The sequence below is a fragment of the Corapipo altera genome, unplaced genomic scaffold (assembly GCF_003945725.1).
Source record: "Corapipo altera isolate COAL_440 unplaced genomic scaffold, ASM394572v1 45, whole genome shotgun sequence".
NCBI classification, from domain to species: Eukaryota; Metazoa; Chordata; class Aves; order Passeriformes; family Pipridae; genus Corapipo; species Corapipo altera.
In genome coordinates, this window is record NW_020884877.1 from 2,805,012 (window position 1) to 2,824,271 (window position 19,260).

Here is a 19,260-nt window from a genome sequence, read left to right on the forward strand (position 1 = left end):
TCCAACATTAATGCTTCCAGGGCCTATTTATTCTGTGCATTGCAGGGCAGGGCAGGATATGGAAGCAAGTGCACTTGTTCAGCAGGCTGAGACCAAACAAAGCAGGGTTCAGCCTCACCCCCTGCATTCACCTGACCATCCAAAAACATTCTTTGGGAACAGCTACCCAAATAGCACTCCCTCTACATGTTAAAAGTGCTGCAAGGTTCAGAGACATCAAAATAACCACAGATAACCTGGCAATTGTGACAAGGTCATTCCCTTGGAAGCAAACCCCTCCTACTTCAACTCTCTCATTACTACAGGCAACCATTCAACAGGAGCTGGAAAAGCTGGGTTACACACAGGCTTCCAAAGACCTGTGGTACTGGGTGGGATTGGGATGGAGGAAGGGGAATGAGCACCAGAGTTTTATTGAGTGTTCCCTGTTCAAGCCACTGACAGCGGGTGAAAGACTTGTAAACAGTTCCTGGGCTGAGAGTCTGCTGTAAATGATTTTTCCCCAGAGTGGCATCACCTGGACCTCCGAGGGACTAATCCCAAACATAAGACAACATCCCATAAAAACACAGGGCTACAACCAGCTCAGCCTCAGTGGCAAACTCGCTGAACTGCAGGCTGCTGCCACAACACTGCAAACGGGTCAGTATTGAATTTTCTGAGGCAGACAAAGGAAATCAAGGCAGAATTGTGAAACAAAAAGCAATTTGAAGCTTAACATCAGTAGGAAGATGCACAGCACAACTAATGAAACAATGGGACTGCAAGAGGCTGGTGCAGCCCTTTAAAGACTAACAGGTGCTCAGTAAGCATTCTGGAAAGCGTTTCCTCCTCCAGGCTAATAAAAATGTAATGTTTAAGGTTAAATTAACATCAATGCTTTGTCCTGAGTCTTTTTACTCTTATGGTCTTAGATGGTGGATTTTTGTTTGCTGGAGTCTTTTTTATAACCAATGGGCCCCCAGGGCAGGACTTAAGAATCAAAAGAAGACTGGGTTTTATTTTTTTTCCCAGGTGGGCACAACAGCAGCAGCTGTACCACCTGGCTCGAATGCCCACCATGACACAAAGGCCCTCTCTGAGAAGAGGTGAAGGCATTTTCTGCCTTCTAATCTGTAAACCAAGTCCTGCAGTTTCTGTTTTTTGAAAGGAAACAGCTTATACTGTTATTCCCCATATTGTTGCCCCCCATCAATGACAGAGCCCTCTGCTCTCAGGGACATGTAATTTGGAAGCCTTGTCATGAGTTGGCATGTATATGAACATAAAATATTATTTGAATATAAATCCAAGAAACAAACTCAAGCAAGCCATTTGTTCACAAAAAGCCTTTGCTTCACGCTAGCATAGGATTGCTAATGTGGAACTGATTTTTAACTTTTTTGTTAATTATTTTTTGGACTTGCATTTTTCCAAAGAAGAATTAAGTCTCAGCGAGGGACAGGACTTCACGTACCACCTTTCCAAGGTGTTTTATCTGCAAACCAAGTGTGAAGCAGGGCCAAATTCCCCTCTCTGCAGATAAACCACCCCCTTTTTATTTCATGGAATCTCCTGGAAACGGTGCTCCTACTTATGATGCCCGCAGCAGCAAGCTCTGGATCTCACACAGTTCATCTTAAATGCTCCTCAGCCCAGAAAAGGCTGAGTCCTGGTACATACAGACAAAAGGGAGGACAGAGACACACAGCAGGGAAATGCAGAAAACATCTTACAGCACGAGAACTAGGGGCACTATACCGACGGCTCCCGCTGTAAACGCTCTCCTCGTACACAGACGCCTACAATTGAAACACAGAGTCAGCGCAGGAGTGGCAGGTCACGTTTTTCAGGCTGCAGAATTCCAAACTCACACGGTGCAGCGCGGAGGACGTGAGGGAATGAGCAGGATGTGAGAGGACTGGGACATCTCCTGTGTGCAACCACAAGCAACATGCAAGGGAAGGTCTAACCTGGGAAACACCACGAGGCACGTGCAGAGTCCGACACACACCCCGAGTCCATCACACATCGTGCACTTCTAACCCTTCTCCCAGGGGTTAAAGTCAACACTCAATTCAATTCAAGTTTTACTGCCTCTCAACAAAACGGCTACATCAATTCTTAAATTGTTTCTATCTGTTAAACCTTCATTTCTGGTGCTGGCAATAAGAGGAAAAACTCACCCCTGATGAGCTTCACTCACTAGCCAGTTTAGTAAACTAAAAAAAGAGGAAGAAAATGTGTATTTTAAGATTGGCTCCAGTTTAGCATAGAGATACATGGCTCAGGAAACACAAGGGCAGTAAAAACGCTAAGCTTTGAGAAAAAGTTCTGAGAAGCTCATTTTAAATAAAAATGGTGCTATTTGCCTAAAAAAAATTTGCAAAACCGAATTTTTTTTTTTAGTTGTTAAACAACCAGAAAGAATTGATGTTGCCTCTGTCCTGCTCCTGCTCATACATGGAAACTAAGACAACCGTCTCCAGACAGACAGATACCCGTGACAGCATCACAACCCCACAGTTCCAACAGGAATTAAAGGAATGATCAGCAAATCCAGGCCTGTACAGACGGCATTGCACACATGCAGTCGGATGGATCGGACATCACAGAGTGAGATAAATGGACCCAACAGGAACCACAGACAGGTAAGAGACAACATGTGCATGGCTGGAGGTGAGTGGCTTCAGAACTTGTGTTTAAAGCATTAGTACAACAAACCCTGTAACTTCTGGCTGGCAGGGCATCGCTGTACAGCAGGGAGGGCTGAGGAAGACAAGCACAAAACTTTTTTTTGCAGAGAAAATTGAAACAAAAAAAAAAGGCGCCTACAGTAGAATTAACCATCTTGGTGAGAAATTAGGATCATTACACTACAACAGAAGGAAACCCACTATAGAGAATATTAGTCATCTGCACCATAAAAGCATTAGCTCTCAGCTCCCAAAGACTAAGAATATCAAGTAGACACGAGCATTTCCTACAGGAAGGGAGGACACGGCAGCATGCAAAAGCAAAACAGTGTAATTCAATTTTAGGTTGTCAAGTTGTTATTGTCTCACATACATTTGTGTATAGGAGCCAGAAAGGGTGTTTCTCCCCACTTCAACCAAAGCCAGAGAAAAAGCTACACAGATGTGTTAGGATACACATTTTAAGTGTTTCACACAGATATAAGATCAACTGCTGTGTATTTTATTATCCACAAATGCAGAGAAAATCCAAATAGTTCAGGAAAAAATTTAAATACTTAAGTCAGAGCATGAAACAAGTGGTTCTGCTGTTAGTAACCACAACTCCCGAGATGCAGCAGCTACACTTAGAGCACACGCTGTATCTGGCAGAATTAGGTGCAAGGGAAACTCCAGCAGTGGTCCCCAGCCCAAGGTTTGCAGGCAAGGTCCTGCTACAAGTCCGTCCCCCTCCCCACATCTGCAGTGTCCCATCACTGCACCGTGATATTCCTGACTGCTGCTCCCAGCCAGGACAGGCTGTGGGCCCGGAGCACTGCTTGAGCACTGCCTGCTGGCACGGGGCTGGCCGAGCTCTGCCCACACACGGGACAATCCAACGTCCTGGGGATTTTACAGCCTCAGTGATTCTCCTCTAGCAGTCTGGGAATTGCTTCCCTGTAATTTCACTTCATGCAGACTGGATTGTCTTAAGCTTGCTAGACTGACATAATGAGCAGAGGAGTTGCCTCAAATAGAGAACTTCAGTTAATTAAGATTTCTCTTATTTTTCCAGACCAACTGAAGCCAATATCAGTCAAACTAACTGTAGGAAAGGGAGGAGCAGCAAAGGAAAACTGATTGTGCTCCTTTTAAAGCAGCTTTCCATTACTCATTCCAATCTTAAAAGGTCTGGTTTGGTGGTTTTTGTTTTGTTTTGTTTTTTTAAGTTTTACTTAAAAGAGCTACAGAGTCTCTTGACAATCGGTCCAAATTGATTCCTAAGTACAAGAGGTTGTATTATCCAAATGAAGTCAGGACAAGTCCAGGCCAGGTGAAGCCAGAGGGCAACAGACCCAATTTCCATTTTGAGAAGAAAGTTGAGATGTGGAAGCGTAGCCGCTGTTGTGCAGACCCAGATCAGAGTAGTAGGAAGCCTGTGTTAACAACAAACAAACAAAAAATCCTTGAGAACTCGGCTTCGTAACATGAAGCCGAGTTCTCAATTCCTTTAAATGGGAAGCAAAAAGTAAATCAAGTGATTACAAACTGCAAGGAGTCAAATTGGTCACGGGCGCCAGAATAAGAGAGAATTGCATTAAAGCTGTGAGGGTGTGTGAGAACTGTGTGCCCTCTCAGGTACTGGAAAAATGCACTGGTCAGAGAGTTGGTCAGCTTCCTTCAGAGTTCCTGAGGAGCTTATGCCCTATAAGCTACACCCACAAGAGATGCAGGAGAAGGTGAGATGCTGGGAGATAGAAAGCAAAGCCAGGGACCTAAACTGTTGGGTGTGCCCAGCAGGAAATGTGGGTAGCCCACTGTCAGATATGGCAAGGCTGAGTGAAGTGGAAACTCTTCTGTAGGAAGTGAGACTGTCTAAATCAAACACCTTATTTAAATTAAACCCCTTCTTTTATGCAGCTTCCTACCTTGCATCCAGCCAACCCGGGACTTTGGTCCACCTACTCTGTCTCCCCAAAATTACGGAGATCTTAATTCAACTCCAAGTTAAATACTTAAAGTACTACTAGTGACTGACTTACAACTCCAGTGGACTTTAAAAATCACCCTCACCCTCTGAAATCCTTGTTTGTCCAGTATGATATACAACATCTGCATCCATTCCCCAGCACCTGTATGGAGTGTAGGATGCCAGGTCAGCTCATCCACTGCCAGGTGTTATCTGTGAGAACTTACGCTGGGCAAACACCTCAACACAAGCACGTGGGGCTTGCCAGGGAGGCTGACAGCAGTAGGGTATTTATAACAGAGTGCAGCTCAGTATTTTGGCTTCCCAAAAGCTTTAGGAGAAGCCCCTGTGGATATGTTACGTGTCTAAATAGAATACGCAACCAGACGTTGTGAAAAACTTAAGCTGTTATAAACAGTTGCTTTTAATATGCAGGGATATTAAATTTGTAAGTCAAGGTCTTTTGAACGCAGGTTGGAAATGCACATATAAGACATTATGCATTTTACAGAGCCACAGGAATCAGGAGAATACAGGCATAGTAGGAAGTACACTTTGCATTTTCCTTATTTTCAGAAAAAAGAGCAGCCTAAAAGCACATCTGAGATGTGCTAAGGAAGTTTCTGTGCTGTACCTGGAGCCAAGTGGCAGGGAATAAGGCTCACCAGGAAGGGGTGCTCAGGGGTGAGGTACACACTGCGGTAGCACGAAGGGATGGGGAGGAAATGCTGCCTCCTCACATCCCCACCCACCCGAAATGACTCGGGTGCTCACTCAGTCTTCTGCAAGAAGTTGCAAAGGTATTGTCAAAGCCTCCCAGGCACTGTTTATATTTCTTATTTTCCCACGGGTGTGTGCAGGCTGGTGGGAACGCTTGTTCTGGAAGATCTCACACCTTCACCTCCTTTGCTACACTCCAGAGCCCTCCTTTTCCAGCTGCTCTCTGACATTGCACTTCTCCAGTAATTTTTAGGGCGGTCTAGGCAACCAAGCTACTCTGCTTTCAGTAGCCAGCTTCTTACAAGCCCTAACTCATCTTTGCCTCATCACTATGATCCATGTAGGTGTTAAGTCCATTCACAAAAGAGGGAGATCTATGACAAATTAAAATAACTTGTTTGCCCTTGACACTGGACCTCTGTCACTGCAAGCAAACAGATGTGTGGGTAACACACAATACCCACAGGCACAGACTGAAGGCAAATCATTGTCCAGCCTCAGAAAGAAACACAAAAATAACCAACCCACAGATGAAAACCCTTCAATCAATGTTTGTAAAATAAGACTTTCACTGAAAAGAAACCTGAACTAAAGCAAGCTTTAAGAAATTACTTTCATTCTCACATAGAGAGCCTGTAATCTGCATGTGGACTACCTAAACTCATGGCATTAATCACATTTAAGGAATCAACCTGTGGCACTACAAATGCAGTGTTCACATAGATCAGTCTGTTCTGTAACTTAAAACTGGGCACCTACTTTGGAAACAACTATTACCAGCAGACTCATCCCTTCCCTGGCGACCTGAAGAATTTTCCTCTCGTTTTTCACTGTCACTTTGACATCTTTATGGTTAGATTTGGGTTTTTTAGAGAGGTGAACACTAGCCAGACCGGCATCAACTGGGTTTCAGCTATTCTGAGTTACCCCCAAACTTTCCTCTGCCTCCTAAGTAATGATTAATCCGAATTACCTTTAGTAATGAAAACTGCCAGGAACTAATGACGTTTCTGTAATGAAGCTCTACACAGACTAAACCTCCCTACTTACTGCAAACCCTAATATCATGATGATTTTAAATTACTTGAATGGAAGCCAAACAACTCCTTTTCCCTGGACGACAATCCTGCAGGTCTTTTGCTCTCCCTGCAGCCCTTGGAGCACTGGAGTATGTCAGTAAAGAATAAGAACATCATTTGTCACAAGTACTGCACAGTAAAGCTCCTTGAACTCGTCAAACTGTCCAGCAAGAGTGCCAACAACAGGACATGCTGTTTTGTTAACAGTTTAAGCAACAGTATTTCATTGTCTCTTATCAACATACACAAGCTAAATGCATAAAACTAGATGGCAGCAACAATTTAAAATGGACATGAAATATAAGGTCCCGTTTCATTGTTTATCCAAGCATCTGCTTAACTTCATGCTTACAAAGTAACCCCCTGAACTCTATCTCATGTTTAGCATGTATTGCTCAAACACTTGGCTAAATGGAGTCTGAAAGGGAGTTATTCTCCCCCCAGAAACAGAGCTTTAGTCTGCATACCACTAAATTTCTTTACAAGTACTGATAGCACAAAGATCACCAGGCTCTGAGCTTTTGTGTGGCCTTGCTAAAATAAAGGCAAGTAAAAGAACCCAAACAGTTTCCCTCCCTGCCCCCCAGGCTCTGCTTCAGGCAGTCCCTTTAAATCATTTGCACAAACCCCAATATTTAACAAAGGAGAACGATGAGCTGCTATAATTGACACACAACACTTGTGCTGGAACAGAAGGGAACATTGTGACCCGCATACCCACAATGGAGTTAATAATTAAGCTTTTTTTTGACAAGAGCATGTTTGACAAAGTTGAATAACAATCATTCTGTTGTCCAGCATGTGGAAATCCTCCATGCCAGGTGCTGCCAATCTATTTCTTGTCACAATTTTAACTTTTACCCAATTTTGCTTACCAGTTAAGCAGTTCTGCCTTCCAAGTTCTACTTGTACCAAATTCAGAGATTTCCCTTCCCACTCATGGCCTGATTTTTCGTTTTTTATTTCCCATCCAGCTTAGTGCTGCACCTCAGTGTCTGACAAACTTCAAACCCACAACATGCAACACAGGAAAAGCCTGCTTTACCACAGGAAAGAATTTGCTAATGAGCTTTAATCCCATTAAATAGAGCAATATAATTTTATAGCAATAGAAATCATCTACTAACCCTGCTAGATTTTCTACTCTGGGATGATCCATACACGTCTTCCTCATAACCATTGGTCTGTTATGGAAGGAAAGGAAAAAGGAAAGAAAAAAAGGAGAGACAAAAATTGACGCAGACCCAAAAGGGAATTTTTAAGCAAATGTCATCACTTACAAAAAGCAAAGGCAGAGACAGAACTTTTCAAAGATACACCAGGAACAGGAGAAGTGCAGGATGGGGTCATGATTTCAAACATGAGGACACGAACATTTGTGTCAGTACCTGTATACCAGCCAAAAATGTCAAGGATACTCCTGCCTGCTTTTTTGACTCTTTTTTTTTTTTTTTTTTTGCCTCCCCTATCATCACTGCTCTATAGCCCCCGTCTCTTCAAACACTCTGTGAGGGGAACACAGGACAAAAAGGGGATTAGAGACTACAATCAAAGATACATATCACTATAGTTACTTATACCTCAGGGAGTTAAGCAGTTAAAATGCAGGAAATTGTAGCAAAAGACTTCATTCTAAATTTATATTTGAGAAATTCAGCATAGTAAGCATGCAGTGATGTAAGAATTCTCTTCTTTTTAGCTCTTCTTTTTAATTTTGAGCATCGAAATTAAGCCCAGGCAGTGGCCATCTGCCACATCCCAGTATTTTGCATGGCAGTCCAAAGGCTAATAAGAGATTTGGGTTGGCTCAGCTGTCCTCCTCATGGCCAGCCTTGTTGTCATCGAGCTGTTTTCCCTCAGAGGAGGAAAAACAAGCTCAAGCAGGGTGAGATGCTTCAAATCCCTATGGCAGCAGCTCCAGGAATAAAACAAAACGATCACCACAATTCAGTTTTTAGTCTGGAAATGCAATGTTGAAGAAGAGAGTACAGACCCAAAAGTCACCTCAATCAATACCATTAAAAGCTCAGGTTTCTCCAGCAATTCACTGTTCTGGCATCACCTCACAGTGAGCCCTGGTTTAACACTGAAAACCAGGAAGCACTCTGTGTGTTTGAGGTGGGGGTTTTAGTGGAAATTTAATTAGCATTTCTATTCAAATGAAGTTCTGAAGTCCAAGTTTTAATACATTCCTGAAATGAAAATCCATTAAAACCAATCTGATTCAATTTCCAAGCAAAATATTTATCATCTACTATACAGCGGCTTCCATGAAAAATTAAACAAATTAACTTGGAAATCAGTTTAGAGCCAAGCTGGGAACACACTTCTGGGACAAGAAATGCTTAGATTCTCTATTGAAATGCAGTATTATCACCCCAAATGGAGGGCATACATCCAAGTTTCTTTTTTCAAGAAGAAATGGTTTGAAGTACTTCTAAAGCCTTCTCACACAGCTTGGCTCCTTTCCAGTTTTTACCAGCTTTTCTTTTTTAAGGCTCCTTGAACTTCTCTAACACTTCCCTGAAGAATGGTTAAAATGGATCTTCAGCAACTGAAGGCAACACTCCAGCTCAGCCTCAACAGCACCATGCAGAACTATTACTTCCACCACTCCTTTTATTACTACACTGAGGAATTAAGTTTGCTTTTTTCAGCTATGTAATACTGACTAAATGAAACCTCAGATCACTATCTGGACCTCCCTATTATTTTTGTAATAGTACCTTCTTTTTTCCCAGGTGTGGTATTCCTCATTTATTTGTACTGTTATTTACTTCTGACAAGTTGTCTCCTATTCATCATCAATATTTTCAGTCTAACCTCACATGAAACTGCCTTCACTCCCTGCACTTCGACAGCCAGGCAATAGAGACTCCTGCAGAACTGCTTTTCCCCCTTTAAAAAAACCAGATATGCTCTTAGATGGGAACAGACCTTTCCCATCTAAAAGGGAAAGCTGGATGAGATCCTTTCCAGCTGTCTCATTTTCTAACAGTTATTTTTCATTCCTTTTACAACAGTACATTCCTTTGACAAGGACTAGATCTGGCCCAAGGTTTCACTTAATGTCATGTACAGACATGCCAAGAGCCTTATAGTCAAGCTATAGTAACATCTCATGTTTCTCCTTTATGCCCTTAAATAATTACCCTGCTTAGGGAAGTTAAGTTGATTTGACATAATTAATTTTCTACAAATCCAGGTTAATTTTTTATCACTTTATAGTTCAGGCCCTTCTAAAGGAATTTGTTTCATTTGCCCTGGTGTCTTTCAGATTTCAGACTGCAACCCCCTAGCTCAGGTCATTTCCCTTGCTACTATGACCCATCCTCTCCAGAAACATCTCCAGTGCATATTTTTGAAGACAAATGCTCCAGACAGCTCTGGAAAAGCAGGGTCAGTTTTATCAGACCTTGTTGACCTTTGTTCCCTGCTATGTTAACACACTAAACATCCAACCCTAACCCTCATGAAAATCTTAAATAAAATTGCACACTAGGGAGGCCAAAAGACTCACATTAACTTGTTCTCCCTTCACGTGCCATTGACTCTCATTCCTCTCTGTTTTCACAGACACAGAAAACCACCTTATTGCCATTATGTACATTTCTACTTGTCATGTTTTTTACCTCAGACTGTGGTTCACACTGCTCCTTCAGGCTTTCTCAATCCCACATCCAACTTCTGCTTCTCAGAGAAGTCTCTGCTCATTTCCAGTGTACTGAAAAACCCCAACCCAGCCTGGCAACCTCTTCCTGCAATGAGGAGCCTTCCCCCCACAGCAGTACACCACTCTGCCCTCTCTTGTGTACCCTTTCCTGCACTAGAATTGCTCCCCATAAAATCCTCACTGTATGAAAGCACATTATCCTTTATCCTCCCTCCAGACCCAGTTTTGCGGTGCTCTAAGTAATGTCCTAAGGCACCCATACCTCGGGAACTGTAGTGACAGGATAAGGAGTAATGGGTTCAGACTGAAAAAGGGGAAATTTAGGCCAGATATATGGAAGAAACTCCTCCCTGTGAGGGTGGGGAGGCCCTGGCACAGGTTGCCCAGAGAAGCTGTGGCTGCCCCATCCCTGGAACTGTTCATGGCCAGGTTGGACGGGGCTTGGAGCAACTTAGTCTAGTGGAAGGTGTCCCTGCAGGGAAGTGAAACAAAATGATCTTTAACGCCCCTTCCAACCCAAACCATTCTGTGATTCTATTATAATCTCTCAATATTGCTGTGTAATATTAAAGTTCAACTTAGGTAGCTCAAGTTAGGTTTTGAGTTTTGCCAGATGTCCTTTACGTACAACACTGACATAAGGGTTTGGATTATCCCATGTTATGCACATGAACTGATGGTCACTATTTGTGCAAACCCAACAAATCCTGATAGTCACACCGTATCCTTGACACTGGGCTGGTGAGCTCTCATACTTGAACATACTCTTTGTCTATCACAGCAGGTTTGTATGTAAAAAAACCTCTCTGAGGCAGTTAGTCAAGATACATACTGCTTTGGAGTAGTTCTTCTTTTTGGTCCTCTCATTCTCTAATCCAGCCTGCAGTGAGATTAAGAATGCAGGATGAGAAGATCAATGATTTTATGCACACCCATCCGCAGCCAGGCATGCACGTCCACATGCAGAAACATCAGTCCAGCTCTCCTCCAGCTCTACACAACACAGCTCAGTGAGCACACAGGAAAAAAAAAAATCAAATCTCAGAGTCAAATGCCCAGTTATTAGAGAATATTGTTAAAAGTGATGACAGTGCTGTTAAATTTAGCAGCCACAGTTAAAACCATTCACGCTTGCTGGGTTAAGTCAATTAAAAGAGCTACCAGCTGTCCATACTTACTACATCAATACATCCATGCAAAACCCAAATGTGTTTGAACTATTTCTGTATGTAGGTCACGCACAAATAGATACATTGCATTCCTAATTGAAAATAGTGCTGGGAACGAAGGAGAGTGAAAAATCTAGAGAATCTATAAAACTGCAGACACTGAGCACCTCTATTTCAACACAGCACTGCCACAAGGCATCAGGAAATATTTTAAACTGAGATTAAAGTCCCAATCCTCACTGTCCCTTTCTGTTCTTCCAAGAGTCAGTTTTACCTCAGCATTCACAGGAGCAAACTCTTGTTCTCCTTATATTATTATTAGTTTGATTTTGTTCCCCAAAGTGAAGGTAACAGCTTGACACAAGCTGCAGCTTTGGTAGGCAGTGTCTTTGTCCCATCACCTTTGCTAGATCTATTCAGAACGAGTTTATGTTTATAAGATCCTTTCCAGATCTATGCTGAAATAAATCCAGATGCATCGGGCCAAACGAGGGACAGACTGTAACAGAGACAGTCTGTCAGGGGAAATAAAAGCCATTCTGCTCTGTCCTATGGTAACTACTGAGCTAGACCTGGATCAGATCTCTAATCACTTGTCGCTCTTTGTCTGAACTGCGTCAGAGCAGTAGGAGAGGGAAGTGACATCTTCACATCACACACCACAAACTGTCTCAGGATCCTTCCAGACCCTTATCTCAGATCAGTTATCACAACTTGTGTTAGTTTCTTCTTCGTTATTAGTTTTTAAACACACACACACTGCAGAGCTTGCAGACTATTCTCACCACTGGGTAGGTGCTGGCATATTCCAAATGAGACTGTAAAGGCATGAGAGGAAAGGAAAATCAGAATACAAAGGAAAACACTCAAGCAAGTTATGGCAATCAAAAGAATTCCCCAAACCAAACACACAGACACAAAAATAGGCACAGAGATGTAAATCCCAACTAAAGAACTTTGATAATGCAGGAATTCTTGCACAAAGGCACAAGGAGGAACGTGGCAGCAAACAAAACATGGAAAATGCACAGATTACATCACAAGTGATTACTACCACAACAGTATTTCATGCTGATGGTCTTGGATTATAGAGACAGCCAGCTGAGAAGTGGGAGAACTAGGACAACTGAAATAGAAAACAGACTGAAGAGAGGCTCAACAAACACAGGGTGATGTTACTGAGCTTTCCTAGAAAAATCTGCACGATAAATAATTGAGCTTGCAGAACTCCTGAAACAGATGTCGTTGATGGGTTCAGGATGAGCAACAGAAAAGCTGTTGCAGAAGCCCCTTGGTGGCAGCTGAGGAGACACACACATACCCAAGCCAGCATTCTATTGGCACCCCAGGTCACTGTTTACAGCACAGTCACAGCTGTGGAGCTTTAATTTGCTGGCCTGGTCTGATCAACATCTCCAGTGGTTTTGCAGGATGTAGTGCTGGCTGCTCTGCCAGAAGCATCCAGGCCAGCTCCCCAAAAGCTACCTCAGCAGATCTCTGGTGCCTGCAATCCAGACATCCACTTAAAAAAATATTCCAGGAGAAAACCCCAGAGTAAAACCTGCACAGATTAGTAGTGTGGTAAAGTTTTAGGGAGAAACCAATGTCCAATATTGGCTCATTTCAGTGAAAACTTCCTGTACAGAAGAGTAGCACGGGTTCAAAAAGCAACCCCTAGCACCATCAGACCCTCACAGTAGTGCAAGGAGTCTGAGTGACAAAATGCAAGATCAATTTTCCAAAAATGCAAGTCCTACAAAACAATGACAATGACATCCTGCAACGATGGAAGGAGAGCCTTCAAATATCAAAAAAACCTAGCCTCATTCAGAATTCTCAGACTCACTTTATAAACCCTTGTGGACACAAGGCAATAGTTTTTGGTTTTGTCTTCAAGCTAAAATAGCTCCAAAACCAAACTGAACTCTAGTATTCAGAGGTAATTTTTTAGGTTGGTCATTGTTCATGGTTTCTTTACTTTGTTGTTTTGAAGACAGGCACAGCAAGAGCCAAACCTTCACAGATTAGTCAGAGATGGGGTCAAACTATTAAAAACATCTACTGTAAGCCCACACCAGGAACGTGATCAGAGAGACTATTTATAAGAGCATGGAGTGACAGAACAAGGGAGAATGGATTCAAACTGGAAGAGAGTAGGTTTAGATTAGGAAGAAATTCTTCCCTGTGAAGGTGGGGAGGCCCTGGCACAGGTTGCCCAGAGAAGCTGTGGCTGCCCCATCCTTGGAAGTGTTCAAGGGCAGGTTGGATGGGGCTTGGAGAAACCTGGTCTAGTGGAAGGTGTCCCTTCCCATGGCAGGGAGTGGAACAGGGCAAGTTTTAAGGTCCCTCCAACCCAAACTGTTCTATAATTCTATGTTCTACTGATTAATTGTGAATAAATCAACTGGAGGATGTAGAAGGGTAAGTTTCAGTTCAGACTAGCAAACATTTACATGCTTCTATAATCCCAGTGGCACTTGCAGGAGGGAAGGAAGCTCTGTCAAAACTTTTCCTGTGCCTAAGAACACCCACTGAATGCTGCATTACGAGGACAGGAGGGAGTCTGTGCAACATCACAAGAAACACCAGAGTGGAAAGTTTCAACCAGATCCTTCTGTCAGAGAAACACATTCTTTGCAGAAGTATGAAGAATTTAGGGACCATCCAGTGGACCAGCTGGAGACTGCTGTTCACCAGACCAGCAGTGGTTATCACAGCCTGAAGGCACGTGGGCAGCCCAGAGGCTGGCTGCTCTAGGAAAAGTGGTTGGAAAAGCTTCTCCAACCCATGGTGGGGAGGCAGAATGCAAGGCTTCTGCCATTTACTTATCCAAAAAACACAGGATTGTGTTACAAAAACACCTCAAAAGCAATCAGTGGTGGATTTCCATGAACAAAAGGTGTTTCAGATGAAGATGTGCTATAAGCACATCCTTGCATTGTGCCACACTAAGGAACACACTTATAGCAATGGTTAAACAACCCATTTGTGTTGTCAACACTTTCTAAACAGAAAGAATTGATATTTCAGCTGAACTAGAGATTTTTTTTCCCTCTAAAAAAACACTTTCATGAACATGTTGACATTTAACTCTAAGTAAAATAAACATTTCTTTTCCTGTTCAGCTGTGAAGAGAAGCTTTTCTTAACCGAATCTTTGGAGCTTTGAGACATCTTCTAGCTTTGAAAAACACTCAAATAAGTTTGCAATCTTGAAGAACAAAGATTTTAACAGCATTTCAAAAGTAGCAATAAGGATTCCAATAAAAAGGGAACAAGGCAACACTAAGTATTTTTAAGTGTACCTTGAGCTATTGTGAAAAATATTTGGGATCACCAAACCAGCTCTGCAGTAGCAATTTTTATTTATTTATTTATTTTTAAATGAGTCCTCTAAACTCTACACTAGACCAGACTAAAGGCTTATATACACATGTATTATCTGGGAAAACGCTGTCTGGGTATTTTGAGGAAAAAAAAACATTTGAACTTTTCCTAGAGATGAGTACTCTGTGCTTTACTTTTCTCCCTGCAGAAAACTTAAGCCTGCAAATGAATTTCAAATACCTCTAAAGCATTTTTAAGGAGAGTAACCAGTGACAGGACCCTAGGGAATGTCATGGAGCTGTCTCAGGGGAGGTTTAGGCTGGATATCAGGAAAAGGTTCTTCCCCCAGAGGGTGGTTGGGCACTGAACAGGCTCCCCAGGGCAGTGGTCACGGCCCCAAGGCTGACAGAGCTCAAGGAGCGTTTAGACAACACTCTGAGGCACATGGTAGGATTGTTGGGGTATCCTGGGCAGGGCCAGGAGCTGGACTTGGATGATCCTTGTGGGTCCCTTCCAACTCAGGATATTCCATGATTCTACGGGTATTCACCTGCAATTCCAAAGTGCTTAAGACTTATTTCCACCGATTATTTTCTTCTGGTTTCCTGAGCTAATAAACACTGATCCTGCAGTAAGCTAGCACTTCCTTTTCAGTATCAGTAATGAAACAGGGGAGCTTCCAAGGTGCATACAAGAAATAGCTGCCTATACCAATGTCTTGGCTAAGTACTTCCTGCAACAGCAAACAGCATTTACCACAAAGGTTCCTGCACAGGAATTCCTGCTCCTGCACACTGCACACACATCTGACAGTTCCCCCGGTTGAAAGAATTATTGATCCACGTGTTACTTGAAAAAAACCAACACAGAATACGTTAAGACCTTGAAAGGACGATAACTATGAGAGTACTACAACCAGTCTGGGGTGAAGGGAGACGGTGACATCCATACACACACACACACAGACACAGAAATTGTACAATTTACCAACCCTCAGGCTTCCACGGCTACCCACTGACATGCGCTCATCTTCATCCGAAGCCTATCGAGAGAAAAGTATAAAGACAAAAAAAAAAAACAATGAAAAGAACACAAGTAACGGGGCAGTGAGGTAAATGCTGATGGTTTTGATGGGACAGAAGGCAAGAAAAGACGTACAAAATAAATGTATTTTAAAAAGAACTGCATTAAAACTATAAGCAGAAAGTAAATTAAATCATACTCTGCCCAAGAAACACTGTCAAGTGTTTCACTACAGCTTGCTTGGGTGTTCCCTGCTCTGAGCTCTTGGCCCTTGGTCTGAATAAATGAATGTTAAACACTCCAAGCAGGTTATTTCCCCACCTCCCCCCTCCTTTTTTCTCTCACACATTTGCAAAAACTCCCTGAAGTGTCTGGGGAGAGAGCAGAGAAGTCAGGAAGTGGCTTTGTGGTTTTCACTTGCCTGGGGTGGGGGGAGCTTTTTTTGGTTTAGAGTTTTTTTTTTTAAGAAGGAAGTTCCTTCTACTTGTGTCTTTTCTTAATTTGAAATGTCTACCTAGACAGAAAAAGCAAAAGTAGATACTAACCGAGGCATTTCTTCGGGCTCTACGGGAATAACGCTCACTGTCTTCCTACCAAGGCAGCAGAGAGAAAACACAGGGAAGTGTTGAGAGGACAGAGACACCAACACAGCGTTCCAGAAACACACAGTGAACTTCAGCCACGCTTGGGAGTCGGCGACGTTAAACCAAATAAATGGAAGGTGACACCCTGTCAAACTAGAAAATCCCTCTCTCCCTCCTTTGTGACCCCAACTTTCTTCCCCTCCATTTTACTCTGCTACACACTGTTATTACTGGTGCAGAAAACTTCAAGCAGCGACACCTTATTTCTATCTCAAAAATGTTTCAAGTGCATCTCTTCGCATGTGGGCACCGGTAATACTTACAGGGCTCGTGTCATTATGTTTCCCAGTCCTTCAAAATAAACATCAAATATCTTCCATTTGAAATAACGTGGCAGGGCCATGGTCTCTCCCTAGTGAGTATCCTGGAGGGGCACAGCCTGGCCCCTTCTTCCAGACTGAAAGCAGCTGTGCTCTGCTTACAGCCTCTGTGACACTGCAAATACTGTCAGGTGTAATACATCTCAATATACTGATTTTAACAAACTGATTTCCCATGGAATTTAGAAGCAGTGATAGAAAACAGGAAAAACTTTCACCATTATAGTCAACAGTTCTCACAGGTTGAATGGACTTTCAAGCAAGGGAATTGCCAGTGAGGTGGAGCTAAGCTCATCCAGCAAGGATTTGAGGAGACTCAATGGCTTATTTGTGAGATTGGAGCACCCTGGTGGACAGGTGGTCCGGGCAAACAAGTATTTACACTGATTTATTATCGAGGGTCAAGAGTTTTGAGGAGTTTGTGAGGTTATCTTCCACAGTGGAAGCCAGTTGTTTGGTTTTGCCTTTTCCAGTGTGCTTGTAGGGCAAGGCCGTGCACTAGAGTTTTCAGCTGGCATCACTGGAAAGTGATTTCATAAACTTAGGGTTGAAAGACATTTGAAGCCAATGACTTCCAGCCTATCAGCAACTTCTTTATCTTATATTACAGGTGTTAAAACAGTCAGATGTTGCTAGTGGCCAAGTCTGTAGCTGGTATCAACTTCACTGATTTTGGCAAATTGTAAAATTCAGGACACTGTATTATCAGAAAAAGCAAACATTGCCACCGTAGCAGTAATAATTCCTCTGAAGGATACCCCTGGGCCACTAAGTGCCAAGGTAACTGAGGCAGCACAGATAAAGCATGCCCACAATTTACCTGTGAAGGCAGATTTAAGAAGACTCAAATGGTAACGAAACCCACAAGAAGTAAAATGAGTATGGATATTCCTTCTATCTCAAGGGGCTTTAAAAGGCCTTTATTCTAACCTAACCCTCAAGCAATAGAGTGGAGACAGAGGTCTGTTAAAAAAGATGGTTCTAACCCAGCCCTTGCCAGTTTTAAGCTGATTAAAAGCCACCTTTCAGGTGGAAATGCAAGACTGCAGGAATGCTTGTGGTACGAGTGGAATTCACATCTCCAACACAAGAAAATACCTGCTTTGTGGGATTTCAAACTCTGTGAACTATACAAAACTTCAACACATAAAAGTTGTTGAGCTACGTTGATCAAGTCCTACCATCCATTGCTCGATGTCTCCCCACTTAGTATCCAGACCATAATATTTCTACAGGCAGAAAAGGGAAAAAAACAGAATTTAGATGAGAAAAGCAAACACAGAACATTTAGACATGCATTGCCAGGTCTTGGCCAAGCCACACACACACACAAACATGCCAGGAAGAGCTGCACCGAGTGGCACCAGAACCCTCCACAGCACGTGCCCAGGAAAAGCTGCCTGGAAAGAGGAAAGGGATTTTGGGGGTACAGCCAGGACACTTGACAGCTTCTTCTCTCTCAGCAGTGCAGAATCCCAGTGCTGGGGGACAGGAGCAAGGAGTGTAATGAGTCTTGAATTCCTGACCCATTTAAGTCAAGAGTCATTACAAGGGAGGTGAACGCAGGACACTTCCAGGATGAAAAATGCTGTCAAATCATGTTTCCCATACAGATTTGTCAAACTGGGTAGACAAGTTGAATACAAACACATCTCTGTGCACTCTGATTCGCTGTATTCAGAGCTGCCCAGAGCTCCATTCAGAGCACGAGGCTTTTTGCCTACACTTCAGCCATCTGACAGCGGTGGGAGCGCCAAAAAGGATAGAAGAGGACAAGCTCCACCAATGCAGGCAAGGCTGGAAAGCTCCCTGCCTTTCGGTTCCAAATGCCATGAATTTTCTTAATAGACTGTCTCGTCTGAACCGCTTCTCAGCTTGTAATTTCTTTGCACAACATCGGGAAGTTCCCAATGAATTTGAATTTCCATCAGGCAGCAAATTGTTCAGCGATACGCGGGTTTAATGGGACTTTTCTTCCTCCCCAAACAAGCATGTCAACTCTGGTCTCAGGAAGTTTGCATTTTTAATGGTGACCATAAGGTTCCCGTGTGAAGAAAAATCACTGGCCTAAAGCACAGCAACAGCCAAATGGAAATCCTGCTTAAGGAAGCATAATATGTATTTTAGAGCTTTCCTACTGGCTTGAGGAGGGAGGAGTATCAACAGTTGAAACCTTAGGAAATGATAAAAGAAAATCAGAAACGTGTTCTGTACTGCACTCTGGTTTTACCACTCGCTCAATGGTATTAATGTAATTTTGCTTTCACCCTTAAAAACCTCATTCACTAGTTATTAATAAACTAGAACCAACAGCAGCTGGACTACAGTTCAACACTTTATCAGTTTACTTCCAGTTCAGAGTTCTTTCTCTTCAAACAACAAAATTATTTTCATGTTAAAGTATTCTTCATTTTACTTTATTCTTAACAGCTCTGGAGAGAGCAAAATAGGTAGTGAGGTGCTCAATTATGCATCCTGGATAGTCTGAACTGTTCAGTGACCTACCTTTAAATGCTGCCAATTTTGAGGTCAAACTGGGAAAAGGCAGGAGCTCAGAACAATCCCAGTTATTAGGAAATATGTTAGAAAATAAGTTTTTAGGCCACTAATTTGAAAACAGAAAATAAATTCAATGCATGGCAAAGTTAAGTAGTATGTCAACATCTCTCTGGAACAAGGAAAA

General features: G+C 42.7%; 1 protein-coding gene across 10 annotated transcripts in view; it reads right to left on the reverse strand.

The window, feature by feature from the left end:
* LRRFIP1 (LRR binding FLII interacting protein 1) overlaps positions 1-19,260 on the reverse strand; it is a 112,099-nt gene that overhangs the window by 35,678 nt on the left and 57,161 nt on the right. For 2 of the 10 annotated variants that reach the window (XM_027637404.1, XM_027637397.1), the window contains exons 4-11: positions 17,759-17,806; positions 16,159-16,203; positions 15,582-15,632; positions 12,050-12,082; positions 10,928-10,975; positions 7,550-7,606; positions 2,704-2,748; positions 1,716-1,781 (exon numbers count right to left, since the gene is read on the reverse strand). The exons of 4 other annotated variants lie outside the window; for them this stretch is intronic. In XM_027637404.1, coding sequence (XP_027493205.1) covers positions 1,716-1,781; positions 2,704-2,748; positions 7,550-7,606; positions 10,928-10,975; positions 12,050-12,082; positions 15,582-15,632; positions 16,159-16,203; positions 17,759-17,806 — 393 coding nt within the window. Of the gene's footprint in view, positions 1-1,715; positions 1,782-2,703; positions 2,749-4,009; positions 4,091-7,549; positions 7,607-10,927; positions 10,976-12,049; positions 12,083-15,581; positions 15,633-16,158; positions 16,204-17,758; positions 17,807-19,260 lie in introns of all 10 variants that reach the window. 4 more of the 10 variants (XM_027637403.1, XM_027637396.1, XM_027637399.1 and 1 more) reach the window with 2 other exon arrangements.